General features: G+C 40.8%; 2 protein-coding genes across 3 annotated transcripts in view; one reads left to right on the plus strand and one right to left on the minus strand.

Annotated features, from left to right (window-relative positions):
* The window catches only part of LOC309364076 (RNA-binding protein 27-like), a 28069-nt gene extending 27739 nt beyond the window's left edge, over positions 1–330 (minus strand). The window contains exon 1 of the mRNA XM_081900794.1: positions 103–330. Within this exon, the coding sequence (XP_081756920.1) occupies positions 103–161 (59 nt within the window). The 5' untranslated portion in view covers positions 162–330. The remainder of the gene's footprint in view (positions 1–102) is intronic.
* A 266-nt stretch (positions 331–596) lies between these two features.
* Positions 597–23064, plus strand: part of LARS1 (leucyl-tRNA synthetase 1) — a 44080-nt gene continuing 21612 nt past the window's right edge. The window contains exons 1-15 of one of the 2 annotated variants that reach the window (XM_081900793.1): positions 597–787; positions 7007–7125; positions 10344–10431; positions 11441–11521; positions 12666–12800; positions 13006–13167; positions 13666–13778; positions 14512–14575; positions 15078–15145; positions 15369–15594; positions 16109–16196; positions 17425–17501; positions 18182–18235; positions 19646–19786; positions 22357–22434. In XM_081900793.1, coding sequence (XP_081756919.1) covers positions 785–787; positions 7007–7125; positions 10344–10431; positions 11441–11521; positions 12666–12800; positions 13006–13167; positions 13666–13778; positions 14512–14575; positions 15078–15145; positions 15369–15594; positions 16109–16196; positions 17425–17501; positions 18182–18235; positions 19646–19786; positions 22357–22434 — 1497 coding nt within the window. In that variant the 5' untranslated portion in view covers positions 597–784. Of the gene's footprint in view, positions 788–4021; positions 4167–7006; positions 7126–10343; positions 10432–11440; positions 11522–12665; positions 12801–13005; positions 13168–13665; positions 13779–14511; positions 14576–15077; positions 15146–15368; positions 15595–16108; positions 16197–17424; positions 17502–18181; positions 18236–19645; positions 19787–22356; positions 22435–23064 lie in introns of those variants that run through there. The other variant, XM_081900792.1, reaches the window with a different exon arrangement.

Raw genomic sequence — 23064 nt, forward strand, 5'->3', positions numbered from 1 at the left:
CACCCCTCGGCTCCCTTCTCCCACATGGGAAGGCCTCCACCGCCGCCGCTGCCCCTCGCCCTCCTCTTCCACTCCCCACAACCAGCCCCCCGCCGCACTCACATTGGCTCCAGCAACTTGGCCAGCCAGGATTTGAGCGCGTCCACGTTCTCTATGATCATGATGGTGGCGGCGGCGGCGCTGCTGCTGCGGCGGCTACACTCCGGGCAGCATCTCTCCGGCTCCCTTCCCCCACCCGCCGCTCCCCCGCGAGCAGTTACTCGCCCGCGGCAGCTCCCCCGCTGTCCTGTCGCCCAGGCAGGGCCTAAGAGTCAGACCAGGAACTAGCTGAGCCGAGAGCGCAGCCGAACCTGCTGGGTGCCGGAGAGGGGGAAGGGCGGGGACCCGGTCTCCCGGCGGAGCCAATCGCGTGGCGAGGCCCCGAGCCGAGCGAGCCAATCCGCGGCCGCGGGAGGTAGTGGGCGAGCGGGTGTGGGAGGGGGGTGAGTGGTGAAAGGCCGCAGCAGGCTAGGTCGAGGCAGCACGCGTGAAACCCTTTGCGGGCGCGCGAGCAACGTGAGCGGGGAAGAGGAGGGGGGGAGTAACAAGGGTCGGCACCGCTCCCGAGGGCCCGGTGGCTTCGAGCCAGGCCTCGGCACGCCGCGTAGACGGCGCTCGGGAACGTGCGCAGTGACTGCGAAGAAAGGGGTTGTCTCTGAGCGCGTGCAGAGTCCAGTCCCGTCCCGAACAGACACAGGCATACACACGCACACAACCAGTGGATGGGACTGCAACCAAATAAAGTATGGTATGTCCTCTGCGTTTTCCAAAGCGTGGAAGGATAGCTTCCATTTTATTTCTAGCAAGTGGAAGGTCGCTTGCGAATAATTGGTCCCGAGCTCAGTGGAATACGTATTAGGAGTCAACGTACGTAGGAATCTTTCTTAGCGACATTTCTTTGTAAACTGCAATCCTAAACACGCGTACTAGAAAGTTCTGAGCTTGCGTGTGCTCCAATGGGGGTGGGGCCCTCATGGCATCTAAACCCCGCCCCCTTGGTATGTAGAGATTTTAACCAAATCTCCCGGTGTTAGCTATAAGGGGTTGCCCCCTGGCCCCACCGTGACTGGAACACTGTCAGCGATCTGGACTTAAGCTTTGGATTGTGCCGTGCAGAACTCGTCTTTTCCCGTAGGAAATTGGTCTGATCTGTGCGTCTCTATTTCTAGAGATGTGCTTGCAAGGTGCGATCCTGCTTTGTTCTGCAATATTACGTTTAGTATCCGTTTCAAGAAAGCTTATACACACTTACCTGGGAGTAAATCCCAAAGGAGACAATAGGGCTTCTAAGTACAGTATTGGATCGTGCAGCAGTGCACTCAACAAAACAAGAAACAACCAGTTCCAATTGAGATTGATGATGTCTGAAACAAAGGATATGGTAACAAAGTGCATTACTGGATTTTTTTGGGGGGGAGAAATCACTTGACATGCATTAAGTCCACAACTTAAGTGAGGGTTATGTTCTGGGGATTGCACCTAAAACTAAAATTGTGTATAGTGAAAACAACATTGGGTTCAATGGCGGGTGGGATTGGCATAGTTACTTTTCCCAGAACCTTGCTCCCTCTTTAATTTTTCTTTTGCAGTGTGCATAAGTTAAATGCGTGTAAGTTGCGGGCTTACTGTACTGTGAAAGGAAAGCAGCAAACAATAAAGTTGAACCATTCTTCCTGATATGAAAGTTTCTTTGAATTCTAGGACTTATGACACTTATGATACACTTATGTACACACATCTATTATAAGGTTGTCTGAAAGCTCTAGACATTGTGAAGCTGGGTACATGACGGTCCTCAGACCATTTCAGGTGGGCCTCAGTGCCAGAGCCTGTTTAGGGCCTCTTCTCTTGTCTGCCCTGCTCCATAGCCATTCCATAGCCTTATAGTTAGAGCAACTCCTTGCATGCTGAGTAAAGGTGGCTGGGAGACAGATGAAGGGAAGGAAGTTCTTCCTTTGAAAGAAAAGAGCCACAAGACCTGTTGAAAGAAATTAGAAAGGGAGTTAAAAGGCTAATTATCATAATTGTTAATATTTAAAATAATAAGAAATAAACTCTGAATAATAATTATTAGCAAATTGGGAACTTAAAGGAAGGTCATAAGAGTAGAAAGCTGTTATAGAGGAGTAAGAAGTTATTAAATAAACTGGTAGCCTGGGAATGGAAGGAAATAAAGTACAGGTGGAGTTTGAAAGGAAAATGGGAGAAGAAATCACAGATTGATAAAAATACTTCAAAAGTTTTCTGAGAGTGGGAAGGGGAAAATGTAAAAGAAAAAGCATTCTCCACTTAGAGCCTCTGGATCAGGAAATTCTACCCAAAATGGAGAGGCTAAGTTACAATACATTGAGAGTAAATGTCTTTACTTATCTTGAGAAACACTGAGCTATGGAATTCCTTGGCTTGCACAAGAAAATGCTGTGGCAAAGAATTTAGTAATTTCCGAAGATGGATTAGATATTAGTAGAAAGCGAAAGTACCGGTAATTGCCAATTGTAAACATCTTTGATGGGTTTTGTTTTCTGTAAACTACTTACAAGTGGTTGTTGTCTTTAACAACCAAGCAGTTATATACATTTTATGAAATAAATAAAATACTGCCACACTCTGCCTTCATCTGCCACCATTTTGTGGCTGACACTGCCCTTAGACTACCATTTTATGACTGGTGGGCCTCTGTAATTTTCAGCTGGCTCAAGCCTGTCGATAGAAGGTTCAACACCCGCGGCATGAACCCAGTTGGTTTAACTAAACTTTTAGTAGTGTGTCACTCCAATTTATTATGTACATGAGCATACCATAATAAATATTATTTTGCTTTCTGATAGCAGGCAAAGATACATAGCTATATTAAGAACAATGGGTAAACAGCAGTTTTGAAATGGCAGCCATTTTGAAACACTCAGTGATGTCTGTTAAAACAGTACTGTATATTAGCTTCACCTGGTTAAAGAACAACAGCATAACACCCTAGCTATTTGAGGTACTAAAGCTTGTATTCTGTAAGTTTCACACCCTGCTGCAGAACAAAGGTATAGAATGCACAATAAATTTGTTTAATTTTAATTTTAACATTACTGTATTCTATCATGTTTTTAAGTGGACCTTAGGTTTTGTCTATGGATCTGTATGAATGAATACCATGTATAATCTGCAAACTGAACCAGTGTCTTGGGGCTAATATAGTTTCATGTTAAAGCTTCTGATCATTCCTTCATACCTTTCTATTTTTGAAACACAGGCTTTGACAAAGGCTTCTCATGGTTTCAGCACATTTATTTTACAGCACATTTTATTTATCATACATTTCCACACAGAACACAGTGGGACAATCCCAGGTGAATGGGTAAACGGGAACACTAACCCCAGTTAGTTTGAAGTAGTTGGCATAGTGAATTTGGTGGGATTCGTATCTGAAAACATGCACACAAAGATTGTTTTGGGTGTCTTCCATCCTCTGCACCCTGACTGCATGTGACTTTGGAGGTGCAGAAGCTGTTTCCCGTTTTTTAAGGTTTTTCTACAACTTTCAGAGACTTTGAATGCTTATGAGAGAACTATGCAGAAAACTATTCTGTCAAAATACATACATAGTTTCTGCTCCTGTTAAAGCTCTTAGGGCAGGACTCCTGCAATACTATCGCATAGCCAAAACGGGCTCTTTATAAACGTGAAGGAGGAACCAAAGGATATTCTCAAGCTGTCAATTCTTCGTAGTCACGTGGACAAAGCGGGAGGGTGGAGGAAACAACAACGAAAAGGGCCGCTTTAGCGCCCTCCCCCTGCGGAATCGGGCCAAGAAAATTTAAGGTTCGGACACCCCTGTTTTTAGACATTGGTGCGGCTCTCAGCCCCTGTGCATGAGGGGAATTGTAGTATTCCGTTCTAGGAAAGCTCGGCTCGTGAAGAACTACCCGGCCAGCGCGATGCCTTTCGGGAGTCGCAGTTCTACAGCCTTGTCAACGTTTGCTTTCGCGGCGTGTGGACTCCAGCTCCCGACAGCCTTTGCGAAGGAAGCGGATGACATCTGCGCTCGCGTTGCATTGTGGGGGAACCGGCAGCGTGGAGTGGAGCAGGCTCGAGCCGTGAGAGCAGCTGTTGGCTGAAGAAGCTCGGGAGCGATGACGGTGAATACGGCAGTTGATTTTGGGTGGTCGCGGATGAGGGGGGGGGGTTTCCGGCTTGGACCAGAAAATGGACCCCTCTCCTGCAAGCAGAAGGGAATGGAGGAAGGCCGACCAGCCACCGACCCCCCTCCCTTCCTATGGGCTTCCTATTGCTGTGACAGCTCCGTCAGTTAAAAGGGGGCTTGTCTAGCATTTCCATGTCAAATCGCTAAACGTGTTTCACGCCAAGCAAGCAAGTCGCATTAGCTTATTTTAAGATACATAATAGAAAATAGCTTATTTGTCGGGGTTGTGATTGGGTCTAGTATTCCCGTTATGCGGTGGGCTCCATTAGATTCACTCAAATTCAAGAAGCAGTAGATATTAATGTGCAAAGTTCCCCTTCAAGTGTCTTTTACTTCTTACCCTGAGGTATTCTATTATTTATTGTTTAGAATAGTTGGACATACTGCACTATAGAAGGTCTCACGATTTTAAAAGTATCCTAAAGTCGTTGTTAAAAATCCTCAGCAGTAGTGCTGTGGAGAAGGGTTGAGATTTTATGCTGGAAACTTCTTTTCCTTCCTGAATGGTATCCTGTGTATTTGGTCAGCATAGTTTCGTGGCTGAACCTCACGCCGTTAATAGTAAAGTAGATGAGAGAACCATGGCAAATACAGCTTGCCGTTTAGAGATGATAAAAGCTGTATTTATTGAAGTTATATATTTTATGCAACTGTTAAAGATATAAAATCCCATCCTGGTTCATTTCCTTCATCATCTCTGAGCTCTGCTCTTTATGGGGAAAGTGTGTAATCCATTTAACAAAAGATGGCATGCTTGTTAGGGTCTTCAGACAAAATTTGTTGCCACAGCTTTGTCTAAAGGTTGTGTTGATGAACAATTTGTATTAAGTCTGTATTAAGACACCATAATACCTTATGGTGTCTTGCCTTACTTTGCTGGCCCCTTAATAGCAACATTAGAGTTTCTTTCCTGAGTAAGGCCAGTGGTCTTGAGCCTTTTGGGGTGGGACAACCCCTCTACATTATTGATGTGGCTGATCTGCTGAAAGTGAACATCATAAATTCATTTTTGAGGTATAATACGTTGCATCAAAAGTTTTGAGTCCGTGTCAAGGAGCTTTCATTTTAAATGTAAGATGCCTGTTTTCAAACTAGATCAATGATCATGGAAATACGTGAGTTGGGTCTTTTTGTATTGCTCTATTAGCTGCATCTACATTGGCTTCTAGTATGTTTGTGGCCCCAACTTAAAGTGCAAGTTATTGATTTTAAAGTCCCATATGCTTTAGGATCTGCAAAACTGCCTTCTCCAGCCTGAATCTGCCCACATATTATGGTCAGTGTAGAGATCATATTATATTTTCAGGATAATAATTTATTTTTTATATGCCACCCATCAGACTGGGTTACCCCAGCCACTCTGGGCGGTTTCCAACAAATTAAAACACAGTAAGAAATCAAGCATTAGTGAGGATGCAAGGCGGGTGGTGGTGATGGCAGTGACGATGACCACTTCTGAATGCTTTCTACCCCTGGTTCATCTATATAATGTGTTAATTGCTTCAAATGTAATAAATCTGATGTGTTTGTGGTAACACTAGTCTGACTGCTCTTTGCCTCACTAACCAATAATATGACAGGCTGGGTTCAAAATTTTCATGCTCCACTCGTCAGGAATAATTGTCCGATTGTGCTTGAGCTTGCATAGCACCTCAGTCTCCAATTTAAAGCCACCAAGACTATCCAGCTGATGAAATGTAGTTAGAGTATGACAGATTAAAATTAATTTAGTTTCAGTGCTGTCAGTTAATATGCTGCAAAGTAGTTTTATGCAGATGAGCATTTTGTGATTAGATGTTACCTGTGTGTGTATTTCTTTCTCCTAGAGCTTCAAGCAAAAGTATCTGCATCGTAAAAGTCACTTGCTTTCACACTTTCTGTGCCTGGGCATTACTTTAATTCTTAAATTGTATCTTTTTCCAAGAGAAAACCTTTTCAGTTATGCTTTTTTTATTTAAAAGCAACTCCAAACCATATTTGAGACAGTGATGTAATTATGAGCTAATTAACCAGACTAAGAAAGCTCTAAAATTTTGTCACACTTTTGAGAGACACCTTGTTTAGTCATCCTTGTAACTGAGTCCTTAACTGTCCCCATTTATTTCCTCCTGTAGACACGAGTGCATTGTTTAAGGGGATAGATAGGGTTAAAGTTCTAAACTAGGCACAATGTTTTGATAAGGGCAACGCCTACCTTCTCTGAAATGGGATAGCTCAGTATCTCAATGTGGTCCAGTGCCTTTTCTGTCCAGAGCATGCAGAAATGCATCAAACTCTGAAGATCACATAATAAACTCTGAAGAGAGCCTCATATTGCACACTGCTGATAATAATAAATTTTAAAATGTGGTTATTTATTATTTTCTTTTTGCATATGTCTCAAGGTGATGTACATAATAATGCCAGACATTTTGCTTATTAAAGATGTCAAGATGAAAGTTTTTAATGCGTGGCAGCAACTAACAAATTAGTTTTCTGGCAAACTGACCTTGACATCTTGCAGAATTGATAATTCCAAAAAAACACACACTAGGATCTAAGCTCATATGGAAGCATGGATAGAAATTTAAAGTATTTTCCTGTAAATGCTCATAACTTCTTTTTAATGCAGTAACCTTGAACAATGTATAGGAAACATCTTACTTGATGAATGTTGTGGAGGGTGTGTGATAGGTTCTGTACATAGTGGATTGTAATATTCCAGTGAGATTCTGTGTAGGCGTTTATTGACTTTTAAACTAATCACTTGCTAATAGATTTGTCTTCTTCCTTAAGGAACGGAAGGGGACAGCTAAAGTGGACTTCTTGAAGGCAATTGAAAAGGAAATCCAAAAGAAGTGGCATGATGAGGGAGCATTTGAGGTTAACGCAGCAGATGCTGCAAACCACAAAAGGTAGGGATACTCTTTCCAGAATTATGACAAAAACTAGAGATAAAAACAAAAACTGGTAAAATGCGGTCTTGACTATGCTACCACTCAGTGGATTTGTAACTGGCTGACTGACCGAACCCAAAGGGTGCTCATCAATGGTTCCTCTTCATCCTGGAGAAGAGTGACTAGTGGGGTGCCACAGGGTTCCGTCTTGGGCCCGGTCTTATTCAACATCTTTATCAACGACTTGGACGATGGACTCAAGGGCATCCTGATCATATTTGCAGATGACACCAAACTGGGAGGGGTGGCTAACACCCCAGAGGACAGGATCACACTTCAAACCGACCTTGACAGATTAGAGAACTGGGCTAAAAAAACAAGATGAATTTTAACAGGGAGAAATGTAAAGTATTGCACTTGGGCAAAAAAAAATGAGAGGCACAAATACAAGATGGGTGACACCTGGCTTGAGAGCAGTACATGTGAAAAGGATCTAGGAGTCTTGGTTGACCACAAACTTGACATGAGCCAACAGTGTGACGCGGCAGCTAAAAAAGCCAATGCAATTCTGGGCTGCATCAATAGGAGTATAGCATCTAGATCAAGGGAAGTAATAGTGCCACTGTATTCTGCTCTGGTCAGACCTCACCTGGAGTACTGTGTCCAGTTCTGGGCACCACAGTTCAAGAAGGACACTGACAAACTGGAACGTGCCCAGAGGAGGGCAACCAAAATGGTCAAAGGCCTGGAAACGATGCCTTATGAGGAACGGCTAAGGGAGCTGGGCATGTTTAGCCTGGAGAAGAGGAGGTTAAGGGGTGATATGATAGCCATGTTCAAATATATAAAAGGATGTCACATAGAGGAGGGAGAAAGGTTGTTTTCTGCTGCTCCAGAGAAGCGGACATGGAGCAATGGATCCAAACTACAAGAAAGAAGATTCCACCTAAACATTAGGAAGAACTTCCTGTCAGTAAGAGCTGTTTGACAGTGGAATTTGCTGCCAAGGAGTGTGGTGGAGTCTCCTTTGGAGGTCTTTAAGCAGAGGCTTGACAACCATATGTCAGGAGTGCTCTGATGGTGTTTCCTGCTTGGCAGGGGGTTGGACTAGATGGCCCTTGTGGTCTCTTCCAACTCTATGATTCTATGATTCTATTCTAGAGAGGGGAATGTGCAGAATATTGAAGGTTTGGTTCACTGTGGCTTTTGAGGAGCCTGAATTGGAATCGGTGTCTTGAGTCTCAGTTGTACCTGTTTGGTTGACTTTCCATGCCATTGTGAGTTCACATTTGGATAGCTATGGCAATTAGCACCATTAAAATACCTGAACAGCCACTGAGGAGATTCCAACCAGTTTTTTGTATGTCAGTTTTTTTCTCTAGCATGGAAACTTGAGCTATTTGTACATTTGTATCAACAGTTGCATTGTGTTCTTAAAGAGCTATGCAGTCTATAAAAGAATTTTATTGTAACACTATAGACTTGGTATAGTTCTAGTATATTAGTAAATGTTGTCCACAATTTTGATATTACTTTAGGAAGTGTTTAACCTGTATTTTGTAGAAATTGTGTGTCTCCAGCATCAACACGATTCATAAGTCTCAGTGAGGGAAAAACTGGGGAAGATGCCATTCATGCTAATAGCAATTTTGTGAATGATCTATCATCTATCTATCTATTTATCTATCTATAATCACAACCACCCCCATCCCGATTGGGACCATTCTGTTGTGTGGGGGAGTTGTGGGTGGGGGTAGGAAACCATCTCATTTAGTTTGCATTCAGTGAACTGAATAAATATGCATGGGATTGTAGCATGAATGACGTAAGGCTAAATTTTAACTGAATGGAAGAAGGTGTAAGGAGATTGTTGTGCATTTATGAAAGAAACTAAAACTTGATGCTCAGCTGGTAGCTTTTCCTTTTAAATCACTTTCTGAGTTGTATGCAGTGGTGGAAAGTGCATATAAAGCGGTGCATCCAATCTTCTTCGGCACCCCCTGTCCATTGCAATGACTGGCACCCCTGAGACGCTGCTCCTGTGGATTGGAATACCCTTCAGAACAGTATACGATATAGCACAGAGAATAGCAGTGGGAAGCGGGGGGTTTGCAAAAATTAGATGGCCTCTGTGCTTTTTGCTGGTGCAAAGTCACTACTGAATACAACCCTCTTTATAACATTCCATGTCAGTTTTAATTTGGACAGTAACCAAAGGTGATCATGAATAAATTAGGTTCCAGTTAACTGCACACAAAAGAATTCTAATTATCCCACAAGTGGGGAAACTGTGGATGACCCTCTAGGCGGAGATAGTGAAGAACAGGAGCAGAAGACAGAAATTGGTTTAATGGGGTTCACCTCAACCCCAACTGTTATTTGGAGAGGACTTTTATGATTGTTGATGTGCATGTGTGAGCATTATAACAATAAAATGCTCAAAACATTTTTACTTTGGAAGGCTAAAGTTTTGTTGTGATTTATGCTACTTTTCTTCTGGTTTTTAATGCAATGAAATTTTTAGTGCTCTATTTTATTTTTTAAACATGTCACATGGAAAAAATGGTTTGAAAAGCAGGACATAAATATTTTTTAAATTTTGTTAATTGATTATGTACCCAGAAGGAGTTAGGGTTTTTTTCTATGCAACTTAAAATATTTTAGGTGACCACCAGAAGAACATATTTAAAGAACATATTTAAAGAAAGTGGCAGTAGTGGTTTGTGATAGGTTGAGCAACTAGATATTACCTTCAAAGAACATTTCTATCACATAAGAGGGAAGACTTTTTCAAATATGATTCCTGCTATTCTACACATCTTTGTCATCTTCCTCTGGAGTTTTTATTTGCTTGGATGGACATTTAATCACTCATTTCAATAAAACTCATATTTAATTGATGACAGTGCAATCCTATGCATTCCTACTCAGAAGTTCTGCTGAGTGCAATAGGATTTATTCCCTGGTGAGTGTGTTTAGAAGTGTAGTTTAAAACTGAATCTTTAGTTGGGCGGCAGACCCAATTTATGACATTTTAGTGTTCATACTGGAGTCAGTTCATTTGCCACAAGTGAAACGCCCTTTACTGATGTGGTTGTATGCAACATCTTTCTTAAACACTTCTATATCACATATCCCTGAATAAGGGAATATAGAATTGTAGTATTTGTAATTTTTTAGTTTAGTTTCTGCAGATCATTTGATGCACATTTTTTTGTTTTGCAATCTCCATTCAGCAATGGCAAGTACTTTGCCACCTTTCCGTATCCATACATGAATGGCCGGCTTCATCTAGGACACACGTTTTCTGTATCCAAATGTGAGGTAAGAAATTTTCCTTGTTAGCAACAAGCCTCACCAGGGAAAATAAGTGTTCTTGTTCAGTCCTTGAGCCATTTAAATGTAGGCCAACTTTTCCTAGCCTGATGACCTCCAGATGCTGTTGGAGCACACCTGCTATTCTCCCTGCCTATTGGCCATTTGGCTAAATCTGAAGGTTAAAAGAGTGCAAAACATCTGGAGGACACCAGGTTGGGTAAGGCTCTTTTAGACTGGCCTAGAAAACTCACTCTTGCAAACTCACTCTTATCTGTGTCTCATAGCAAGAAATGTTGGTATATAGAGGGGCGTCCTCAGTGTTTTATATCACTGTTGACATTCTTCAGAGATCTGCTTACACAGCACTGCTTTCAAATATTTGCAAGATGTTTTTATTTGTGCTTATCCTGACTGGGGGGTAAATGGAGGTTTTAGCAGTTAAAGTTTCATTTCTCATAACCTGGTCAGATAACTGTTTTATATTAACTTTAAAAAATGTATTGTTCCCTGTGTGGAGATTTTGAGATGGAGCAAACAGAAAATTTAAATCACTGTAGAATTTTTCTTTGCTCTAGGGAGTAGAAGCTCTCTAAAATCTCTGTTTTGAAGACATTGAGCTGTATCCAACCAAGTCATTGAGCTCAGGCAATGATTTGCTCTGGGGTGGAGCAGGGAAGAGAGGGAGAGGAAATTCGATTGCATGAGCAGAAGTCTTTCTATGAACTCAGTAACTTAGCTGGGAATTAATAACTTTGCTGTTTTCTGTTCCTTTCAAATTGTGTTGTGGCAGTTGTAGTGCCACAAATAGCAGAATGACAGTGTGTGTCTTAAAAGCATTTTCAAAGTTTACAACTAAATGCAAGCACTTCTTAATACTTCTGAACCACCCATTTGTGTTCGATCCCACCCATTTTTCCAGTCCTGCATGCTCTCTCCCTCCCTTTATTTTTCATAAAACTCAGAAGCTTACTTTGTATATGCTATATTATTGCCATTGTGATTCTGTTTCCCACAGTTTGCAATTGGGTACCAGAAACTAAAAGGAAAAAGCTGCCTGTTCCCTTTTGGACTACATTGTACAGGCATGCCCATTAAGGTAAAATTAGGGTTTTGTTTTCTCCTTCCTCTTATGCTGTCTGACTTTTTCTAAAAATAAAATATTTTTTAAAAACCATTCCATTCTGTAGCAGGGGTACACAGATTCTGGGTTTAGAAACGAAGTGGTGTGTGTGACATGTTTTAGATTTGGAGATCAGTAGGTATAAAACATGCACATAGGTGTGTTGTGGTAAAAGATGTGAAAATTCTGGTTTAGCATAGCTGTTTGAATGAGTTCTTTGTCATAGTAATCAGTACTCATGTGAGTGGCATAGCAGTTGCTTCCATATATGGGTTTAAAATTTTCCTAGGACCTGCAGATCTGTTAGGTGTGCTGAAGGGTTTGGGCATCCCTAGTGGGATTTTTAATTCTCTCCCCCCCCCCCCCGAACATGTCATATTCTGTTTCCCCTCTGCTTCAAAAACAGTTTGCTAGGAATAGCAAGCAGATGTTCGGCCACGCATTCCAAATCTCTGTTACATGAAAGTAGTTACATGGTCCTTTGGATCCCTGACCATAATGTCCTAGTATCTCCTATGTTTCTGGTATTATGAAGAAAATGTAGTAGAGTAACAGCTTGTTTATTTCTATGGCTTCTAGTAAGTCAGCTCTAATTGCTGATGCAGAGCATTTCTTTTCATCATTTCATTTTGAAGCTAAAATGAAGAGACCCATTCTTTAAAATTTTTGCACACCATAAGTGAGCCAGCCAGCCAGCCCTTTGAGGGGCTGGCATGGCAGATCACTTACTACGCTGTCAACTTCAATTGAAGATATGATGCCAGGTTTGGAATTGCAGAGGAAAAAACACCAGGAAGCATCCGCAAAATAAACCGTCAAAACAAGAGACCAAGTGCCAGGATGCTGATGAATATTTATTGTTAAATGAATATTTATTGGTAGCCTGGCAAGTTTCAGCCAAAAGTCTGCCTTTGGGGCTTTATATATTTGCACAGATATCTGGAATCTGCACAAGCAAATAAACATATTGGACCACCAATAAATATTCATCAGCATCCTGACACCTGGCCTTTCTTTTTGGCAGCAAGTTTGGAATTGCCAAAATATTTTATCCCAAGCCTTGCACTGTTGAATCATTGATCCATCTATACTAACTGAGTCACTCTGGATTTTCCCATAGGCATGTGCAGATAAGTTGAAAAGAGAAATGGAGCTGTATGGCTGTCCACCAGAATTCCCTGATGAAGAGGAGGAGGAAGAGGAAGTGCCAAAGGGGGAAGAAGTGGTCATCAAAGACAAGGCGAAAGGCAAAAAGGTATAATTTAAAATATAAATGCTTTATGGTGCTGTTGTAAGATTGTTTGCGTCTCAGGGGTACAAATGTAGACTTGCATATATCGTCCATAAATGTGCAAAAATTTAATGGACGTGTTCATCCTACACTTATGAATATAATAAAACTGACATAGTTCGTCTGCTTTACTTAGTCTATTTACTTTGCTTTCTTATTTTCTTTGAAGAGTAAGGCTGCTGCCAAGACTGGCTCTTCAAAGTATCAATGGGGGATCATGAAATCTTTAGGTCTCTCTGATGAAGAAATAGTGAAATTTTCAGAGGCTGAACATTGGATTGATTATTTCCCACCCCAGGCTATTCAAGATTTAAAGAGCATGGGACTGAAGGTACTTGTTTATTCTAAAAGTATAACTTTTAAAAAGTCTTTCTCTTAGGTTAATTTATTTCCTCTGAGTGACCCTGTGATGTTATGCTGTAGATCTTTTAGAAATAAAATGTAGAGTCACAAAGTTTGACCTCAGCTGTAACAGTGTTTCATAAACATCTGCCTACTTATAGCAAATGTTTTGGTTGTTCTTATTTAGAGGGGAAATAGCTTTGAAAGATTGAGTTACATCAGCAGTTATTGTTGCAGGAATTCTGAAGTTGGAAACGTTTGCTTTTTCTGTTTTGAACAACTAATGTCCATGGCATATGACTTTTTGTTTTTGAAAGTCCCCTAGCTTTTATATTCATCTTGTCACGCCACATGGAATGGAGGCGATGCGGTTCTAAAGTCCTCTTGGAATTAGTTTCACAATTTGTGAGAACTCTTGATGGTGATGCAGAGTTTCCACATAAACTTTTGGAACATCATGCAACTCCTCATTTTTATGAACTTCTAGGTAGACTGGAGACGGTCCTTTGTCACCACTGATGTCAACCCCTATTACGATTCTTTTGTACGATGGCAATTTCTAACTCTGAGGGAAAGAAATAAAGTTAAATTTGGGAAACGGTAAGATAGTCCTTTAATATATTCTTTCTATAAAACTTTAATAGATTAACGTATCCTCTTGCTTAGCAATGTGTACCATTTCATAAACGTGGCCTGGGGAATTCTTTGATTATAGGCTTTCTGAGCTCACCAGTCCAATAGCCATTAGCTTCTTTGGTGTGAGTGCTTGTGGATAATTCTGTCAAATGTTGGAGAGTACATGTGCACCTTTAAACTTTGACTGAATTATCCCAGTTATGAAATGAGAATTATTGACATGATCAATAGTTTCCTTTTCAAATGAAGTAAAATAAATGATCAAATTAATAGAAGCAATTGTCAAAATTGCAAATTATTATCCTGCATTTTGTAAATGAGTAGATCATTAATTATATTGGTACAGGTGCTGTTGTTTTGCACCACGAGAACCAGAGGGGTCATGTGATATACACACCTGCTTCTATACTGAGTAGATAGATGGCATTCTATTTCAGTAAAGTAGTAAAGAGAGCCTATGTTAGCCAAGTATTTTGACTTAGATTGAGGATCTTCTGTGGGAAGTGGAAGCGAAATAGAAAACAAGAAACAGTGCCCTCTTCAGTCCTTTCTAGATAGTAGCTTTCTCCTTGAAATTATTCAGCTATTGAGAGTGTCTGAATTTTATTTTAAGCTGGCATTGTGACCTAAACACAAAGGGTTTCCTGTTCAATCTCTCTTGTACTTATCTAACTAGTGTATTTCATTTGTCTTTTAGATACACCATTTATTCTCCAAAAGATGGACAACCATGCATGGATCACGACAGGCAAACCGGGGAGGTAACAAAGGATGTTTGATTCATTTGACTACTAATGATACACTGCATTTGGACTGAAGAAAATAAAGCATTTACAGTCTATTTGAATCCTCACTTAATTACTTTAAATTTCTAAATGAGAACCTAAAGGGGTTTAGGTAAATTCTGCACAGAAGTCTTGTAGAAATAGTTTGATATGGAAGCAGGAATAAGTTTTTTATTGAGAGCGAAAAAGGACAAAAATAAGAAATTCCACTGGCCAATCTATTTAGATCTTGACCAGTGCATTTGTTTAACTGGAAGCTTGCATTTTTATGTTAGAGTTTTCCACACAATCCCCACTTATTTATTTTAGCTTTCTGAAAGTTTTATCTTAGAAAGGATACATCAGCGGTTATCTTAACTGCTGTCAATTAATAGGGATAGTGGCTGGCATGCAGTCCATTCTAGTTTGCCTCTGGGCATCTGATCAGACTGAATAGTGGAAGAGGCGTGCTCATTATTGTTCATGTATTGTCTCTTAGGGTGTTGGACCTCAAGAATACACACTAATCAAAATGAAGGTGGTCGAACCTTATCCTGTAAAGCTAAGGTAATTATCCGCATCTTGGCTAATAAGTCTTTTTTGCATTGCGAGGTTAATTTGATTAGGGATCTCATAGATTACATTTATTATATAGAAACTGTCAGAAATAAAGGGGTAGAATTTCTAATACATAGTTTTAACTCCTCACATGTTTTCCCTTGGGGGACTTCCTTGGGAATTGTCATATTCTCAAATACTTTTCTAGACAACTTCTCCTTTCTTTTCACAGTGGCCTTAAAGGAAAGAATATCTTCCTAGTAGCTGCAACTTTGAGACCGGAGACCATGTTTGGGCAGACTAATTGCTGGGTTCGCCCTGATATGAAGTATATTGGCTTTGAGACCCTGAATGGGGATATTTTTATTTGCACACAGAGAGCTGCCAGGAATATGTCCTACCAGGGCTTTACAAAAACTAATGGTGTAGTTCCTGTCGTGAAGGAGCTGATGGGAGAGGTGAGCAATAGTGTCATCTATTGTTAGTGTGATTCATGAGGCAGAGGATGTGCCCCTATACGGGCAGGCAAACTTTGAGAAATGTTTAACTTGGAACTTGCAGATTCCACTAGTGCAGAAATGGCTAAGCAAGCCCTCCAGATGTTGTTGGAATCTCCACATAATCTTGAAAATAAAAGTGGAGTCATCTTCAGAACCAGCATTTATGTGGTTAAAATGATACCGTGCTAAATGGCAAATTCTCATACAAAAGCATAGCACTGCAAAAATGTATGTCTTGTATGCATACATATATAACAGAAATCTGCTACTTAATGCCTTACTCAGCTGTTGTGGTCTGGTTTCCGTGCCTTACCTAGCATTTCTCTGTGCATTTGAGCACAAAAAGTAAAATATTGTGACTTGGTTTCAGAGAAACTGTAAAATGAAGGCACTGGGGTGTTTCATTTGTAAGTGATCCTATGGCCATAATGTGGGAGTCGCCTCATCTTTAAAAATGTTTTTCTCCGAGTAGGAGATCCTTGGAGCTGCCCTCTCTGCCCCTCTAACATCCTATAAAGTTATCTACACTCTCCCTATGTTGACTATTAAAGAAGATAAAGGTAAGGTTGCTGTACCACCTTCTGCATCAGTTACAGATTGTGTGCAGATATAATTATTTTCTCTTGGTGTAAGCCCATGCTATCCCATTTCTGCATTAATTCTTTTTTTTAAAAAAATCAGTATGAGAATTCATATTTAAACACATGTTTAATAACAAGATACACATTTAAATATGTATTTCATACACATTTCTAAATGTAGTCTATCCTAAAGTATGAAAATTTCAAATTCATTGTAATGTTTTTTAAATCTGTGAACTTTATCACAAAAACTGGAGAGGTGTGAAATTGAAGGGTTTGGGAGGTGCAAATTAGGTTAGGTTGCTGAAAAATGCAGACCAAATGAAATTCTCCATCTGCACTAAACGAACACTTAGCGTGATGCGTACCAGACTGGCAGGTTTCTGGTTCACATGCCCCTCCCTTCCCATCCTTCTACACTTCTGCAAAAGGGAGTTCAGAAGTTTTTGCTTTCAGTCTTGCTTAACTGTGGTTTAGTGTTTTGTGCAAACCAGCACTGTGTTGTTGACATTAACTGCAGTTTATTTTCAAGTCAGATTGTTTCAAACAAACTATAGCTAATGTTAACCACGCTTGTTCCTGGAAGAATGTGAGAAACCTGTGGTAGGTTAATTGTGCTCTTCAACTCACCCAGGCAGGAACCATGCAACAAAAATTTTGTAAATTTCTCCACTCCTCCTCCCTCTCCCATTAGTTTACTTCCATGACAGAGCCCATTAGAGAAAAGATAGTATCTTGCAGAGAAAATTACTTATTAAAAAAAAAAAAGTAAAGAGAAAGAAGTAACTTTAAAGGCTACAGGTAAACAAGGGAGACATAACTAACAAAGGAAGAATGAGTGGAGGAAGCGATGAAATTCATATCACGTGGTTCCTGCCTTGGTGAGTGGAAGAGACAATTAACCTGCTGTAGGCTGGCACACTTATTCTGCCAGAAAACACCAAGTAAACTTAAAGCAAGAGCTGTAGTTGCTTTTAAAAAGCTAACTCAGCCGTATGACTGAAATATGTGAATAATCCCACCCTTGCTGCTCTAGTCAAAGGATGTGGCTAATTTTTAATTAGCATTAACTGGATTTACGCATTTGTTTATGCGAGGTACATGCACATAGAAACCTTTTGGAAATATTTGCAATTAACTTTGCATTTTTAGTGTGAATTTTGCCATAAAAATGCAAATGGGATAATATGTGTTTCCTGCTTCTAAGGCACTGGAGTTGTCACAAGTGTCCCGTCCGATTCCCCAGATGACATTGCAGCCCTGAGAGACTTAAAGAAAAAACAGGTGAACCGCTTAAGCCTAGGAAAACCTCAACTTGCTGGCAACTGATGGCCACAGTTTCTACAGGCGATAACACAAGCTATTTCTTGCAGACACAATAGATGTATTTGGGTAGGATAGCCTTCTGCAACCTGGTGCCCTCCAAGTGCTGTTAGAGTACAACTGCCATAATCTCTGATTATGCTATCTGGAGTCAATGAGAGTTGGAATCTAACAATAACTGGAAAGAGAAGGCTGGTGTAGGGTATCAGAAGGCAATGAAAATGGACAAAATCGGGCTCTTCATAAAAGCTGTACAATGCATCAATTAAGATTACTTTAATGAAAAGATGAATCAGTTAATTTCTCATACATCTGCATGAGAGTAAAAAGAATTATTTGGAGGCACAAAAGCATATGCTCCTTTATAATGCATGCTTGTTTGGGGGCAGACATTATACTAAAATAGGTGTTTTTTCCTCTGTGTGTGTGAGAGGAAATGCCTGTTTTTAAAATGGTGCTTGGCAGCTGCAATTTTTTAAATTGCTTGTATTAAAAGTAATGTGCTTTCTAGTTAATCAAGGCCCTTTTTTTAGTTGATCAGAAGTTCAATTCATTAATCAAATTATTGCAGTAAGGGCAAAGACCTGTTTGTCAGGTTTTTGTAGATTTGATTTTCATATTTGTTTTCAATTTCTTCATAGGCACTTCGAGCAAAGTATGGCATTAAAGATGAAATGGTCCTGCCATTTGAACCAGTAAGTGCAGCAAAGAAGGATTGTGTTGGGTGTTGGAATGGACAAAGCTGTCAATTTGTATTCTCTATGTTTATTTTTCTAGTTCAGTTTATTATTGTTGTTAAAATTTTTATATCTCCCTTTATTTGAGGATCACAGGGAGGTTTACAATATAAAAACACAAAATATACCATAGCAACAAAGAAAAACAAGAAACTCTCAACACATAATTTAAAAGGCCTTAGATAATTTAATTAACCAAAGGCCTGGGAGAAGAGGAATATTTTTTCCTGGAGCCCAAAGATATGAGTTTTACACATTTCCACATCAATGTGCATTATTTTAAAAGTCCTCATGAGAAGCATTTTAGTGTGCATTTCTCCTAACATACAAATTCTGTACACATTCTAATTTTGCAATTTTGCCTGATATGCACAGTATTATAGGCTATTCCCCCAATATAATTTTAATTAGTATATTCATTTTAATGTACACTTTCCTCTAGTATACACATTCTGTACGTGTTATTTGCTCAGAGAACTTGATTCCAAAATTTGGAAGAGTACAAATTTATTTCACTTTGCGGGGGGGTTTTTTTTTTGGGGGGGGGAGTGCAAATCTGGCAGGTTTTTAATGCAAAACAAACCAAAAACTGACCTCACCCCTAGTTGGGTGTTCATGTTGGTCACCTGTGTTATCTGAGGGAATTATGTGTTTGTGTTGGTCTGCTTTTTCTGTTATGTACGTCATAGCTCTAGCCCTGCTAAAGTACTGCACAGCCAGGGGTGCTGTGAGACTCCTTGAGAATCCCATAGACTTGCCTTCTAGTCTATCGAGAGGCCTGAGTCAGCCCTGTTAATTCTTTAAGGAAAAATACACAGCTGTGTGACTCCATCTGAAAGTCAGATCCGGCTGTCTGATCCTTGGCTTCACTTTGATTATGTATTTTGTTGTTACTAGCTTGTTGCAGGTACAGGCCAGGCAGCTGTGCTTTTGATGCAAAATTGAAAACAGGGTGCCTATTGGATAACTTTTGAAGCCAATGCCTGTAAAATTAATTGCCTCAATAAGTCCAACGAATCTTTGATCACTGAGGAGTAACAGGTTTAAGAAGCAAAACCCAACTTTGGTATAGCAAACAAACCCAAAATTCAGCATATAATATTCTGCCCATCTGTCATATAGGTGTGAGAACCTTGCATATAGATGGAATCAAACAGGCTTCACTTTAGTTTCTCTCTCCCCACTCCAAATAGTTTACATTCCCTGCCCTTCAGACAGTAAACAATGCACATACTGTTGAAAAACCGTAAAATGAAGATCCCTTTTCTTTGGAGGCTTTTGGAGTCACGGTTGAATCCCCTGCAAAACTCTTTGATTTACTTGCATGATTGAAAACAACTATTTTACAATGCTATGTGCTATTCCCAGGTGCCCATCATTGAGATCCCTGGCTATGGCAACCTTTCTGCTCCGTTGATCTGTGACGAGCTGAAAATCCAGAGTCAAAATGACAGAGAGAAACTTGCAGAAGCCAAGGAAAGATTATACCTGAAAGGATTTTATGAGGGAGTAAGTAAAAAATTAAGATTTTCTCAAAAGGGTGTGTGTGTTAGAGGAGTGATTTTTTTTTCTTTTTTGTGTGGAGATGTTTGTACGTCACCACTTCTGCTTTTTAAAATATAAGGGTGAAAAGGAATTCATCCCAACTCTGATTGCTTGGTGACTCAATAGATTTGAACACACCATTTTCTTTATTTACTTGTTTTCCCAACTTGTTTTGGACTCGCCTCAGCTAGGCAATGGTCAGGGCGCTGGGAGGTGTAGGTCAAAGCATCTGGAAGGGCACCAGGTTGGGAAAGCTAATTCACTTTATGGTTTGTTTCACTGAATGCAAGACTTGTCCTGTTCTCTTTTGGTCTCTGTGTGTTCCTTTGGATACATAACTAATCTGTAACTGGTACAGTCATACCTTGGATCCTGAACGCCTTGCGAGTCTAACGTTTTGACTCCCGAACGCCACAAACCTAGAAGTGAGTGTTCTGCTTTGCAAACATTCTTTGGAACCCAAACGTCCAGCATGACTTCCGCAGCTTCCAATTGGCTGCAGGAGCGTCCTGCAGCCAATCGGAAATCGCACCTTGGTTTCCGAATGTTTTGGAACTCGAACGGACTTCTGGAATGGATTCCGTTCGACTTCTGAGGTACCACTGTATTTGGTATATATGGGCTGGCTAGGCTTCATTCATTTTAGGTGATTTTCAGACTTTGACCTGTTTGGATTGCCTTCTGTTGAATCTAAGGGAAGGCTGGATCCAGAAAACTTAGTGGAAGGGAAAAAAATTCTAGTGATTTGCAAACACAAGCACTAGCAAAAGATTCATGAGTACTATGTAGATAGGTTTTATGGCAGTCCTCATGCTTACAAAAGTGTACGTGCAACTACAGTGGTACCTCAGGTTACATATGCTTCAGGTTACATACACTTCAGGTTACAGACTCCGCTAATTCAGAAATAGTGCTTCAGGTTAAGAACTTTGCTTCAGGATGAGAACAGAAATCGTGCAGCAGCGGCGCAGCGGCAGCAGGAGGCCCCATTAGCTAAAGTGGTGCTTCAGGTTAAGAACAGTTTCAGGTTAAGTACGGACCTCTGGAACGAATTAAGTACCGTATTTTTCGCCCTATAGGACGCACTTTTCCCCCTCCAAAAATGAAAGGGAAATGTGTGTGCGTCCTATGGGGTGAATGCAAGCTTTCGCTGAAGCCTGGAGAGCGAGAGGGGTCGGTGCGCACCGACCCCTCTCGCTCTCCAGGCCTCAGGAAGCTCTCCGCAAGCCTTGGGAGCCCGGCACGAAGTCACGCAGCTCTCCCACGGCTTGCGGGTAGCAGCCTGCATCCCAAAGTCCGGGGCGGGCTGCACAGCGCGCCCCGGGCTTCATGCAGATATCTGGCAGCCCCACAAGCTCTGGGGACAGCGGGGAGGCACAGCTCCACCATCCTGCTGTTCCCTGACTTGGTTTGGATTCCCCGACCTGGTTTTGGGGGGGAAATAAAGGGAATTTTTTTCCCCTTTATTTCCCCCCCAAAAAACTAGGTGCGTCCTATGGGCCGGTGCACCCTATGGGGCGAAAAATACGGTACTTAACCTGAGGTACCACTGTAAAGCATTTCTTTTAACTCTTCTTGCACAGTGCCCTAGAATTATGTGTGACAAACACTTGCATGTGAGGAAAGATTATTTTCATATGAGGAGTGGCAGCTATATTTCAGGTAGTCAACCTTTTAACCAGAGATGCCAACTCTGTAACCAAACCTCTTATGCCTGCAAGGCATGTGCTCTCCCACTGAAGCATAGCTGAACATTTTTTAAAATTCCTTTTACTTTTCCATAACAAAGTATGTCCAACACCTTTTGTCTTCGTATTAAGAGAGGCTAGATATTCAAGACTACTAGAGATTGATTTACCCAGGGGGGTTTCAATTGTCGTAAACAGATGTGTCTTCTTGAAGAGTAATGGCTTGCTTTCATCAGACATGTAAATTAGACATCCCTTTATACATTTGAGTCTGTTCTTAGAGTAGCTTTGTCCATTCACATTTAAGGCTATAAAGCTAAACTCTGATTTACTCATGGGACAATTTATAAAGTGTGTGGGTTTTTTTTAAAAAATGCACATGGGTATTCTAAAAATAAAAAAACCTGAAATTCCTTATTACAGGCACTTAATTGAAATTCTGTAGTCTTCTACTGCCTGTCCACACCTTGTCCCTTTCTTATGTTGTTTCCCTGTGTCTGTTCTAGATTGTAGGCCTCTTGGGGTAAGGACCGGTCATATCTGTTCTTTGTGAAGTGTTATGCACATATCAGAGGTGCTTTATGAATGAATAAAATTTTGCTGCCATTTTGCGCATATATATATATATATCCTTTGATGTACTCGTGTTTTGAAGAATTATTTTGCTTTTGAGGTCAGGAGATAAAATTTCTAGCATTAAAACCACAGATTCATTTACAATTATTGGATCCATGTGGGTTTCTTGCAGGCATCCTCTAGGAGGAAAAGGGATGGAGACCAGCTTCCTCACATATAAGCTGAACTTCTAAAGCAGTTTGTAATCTCTGCAATGACTTCCCTTTTCAGATAATGCTCGTGGAGGGATTCAAAGGCCAGAAGGTGCAGGATGTCAAGAAGCTTATTCAGAGGAAGATGATAGACAATGTGTGTAGTGGTTTGTATTGTATTTTAAGATTATACAGTGTCTTCCACAACACAGTTTTTGCTTGCTTGTCTCTACAGGGCACAGCTTGATTTTTTGAAACACAATCGTAGCCACGTGAAACTAAGCAGCACTAAGTCAAGTGTTTTGGTTTTGTTGCGAAAGAGAAATTATTATGCTTGACCTGTCAAATAGAAATAGCTGCTTTATTTAGATGGGTGCTTTGAATCCTGCAGAGCTTGCTATTTTCTTTAGTGAACTAATCCTTATCTGTTTGCTAAAGGCAAGATTTGTGGCTTTGAAAGTAACTGTTTAGGCATATTGGAGAAGAGCGGACTGTGGCGTGGTGACATTTTCTGTCCCTATAAAGTTTTGAAAAGGAAACACCATGGGAGCAGGGAACTGATGGGGTAGAGGTCTTCCTTCCTGCAGTCCACTGGCCTATGTCAGCACAGAACTCCCCATTTCTACCCACCAAAAGTGCAGACGGGTGGAAAACCCCCAAACAGGCGTTGGGCTGGCTTGGGATCCTTAGGCCTCTGAGCTACCCCCCACAGTTTCAGGCCTGATCTAGGCCCGATAGCTGTGCCAGAGATATGCTGGCACAACCTGGAACAAGCTTTTGCCTACCC

This window comes from Podarcis melisellensis (assembly GCF_964234715.1).
Source record: "Podarcis melisellensis genome assembly, chromosome: 2".
In the NCBI taxonomy this organism is placed as follows: Eukaryota; Metazoa; Chordata; class Lepidosauria; order Squamata; family Lacertidae; genus Podarcis; species Podarcis melisellensis.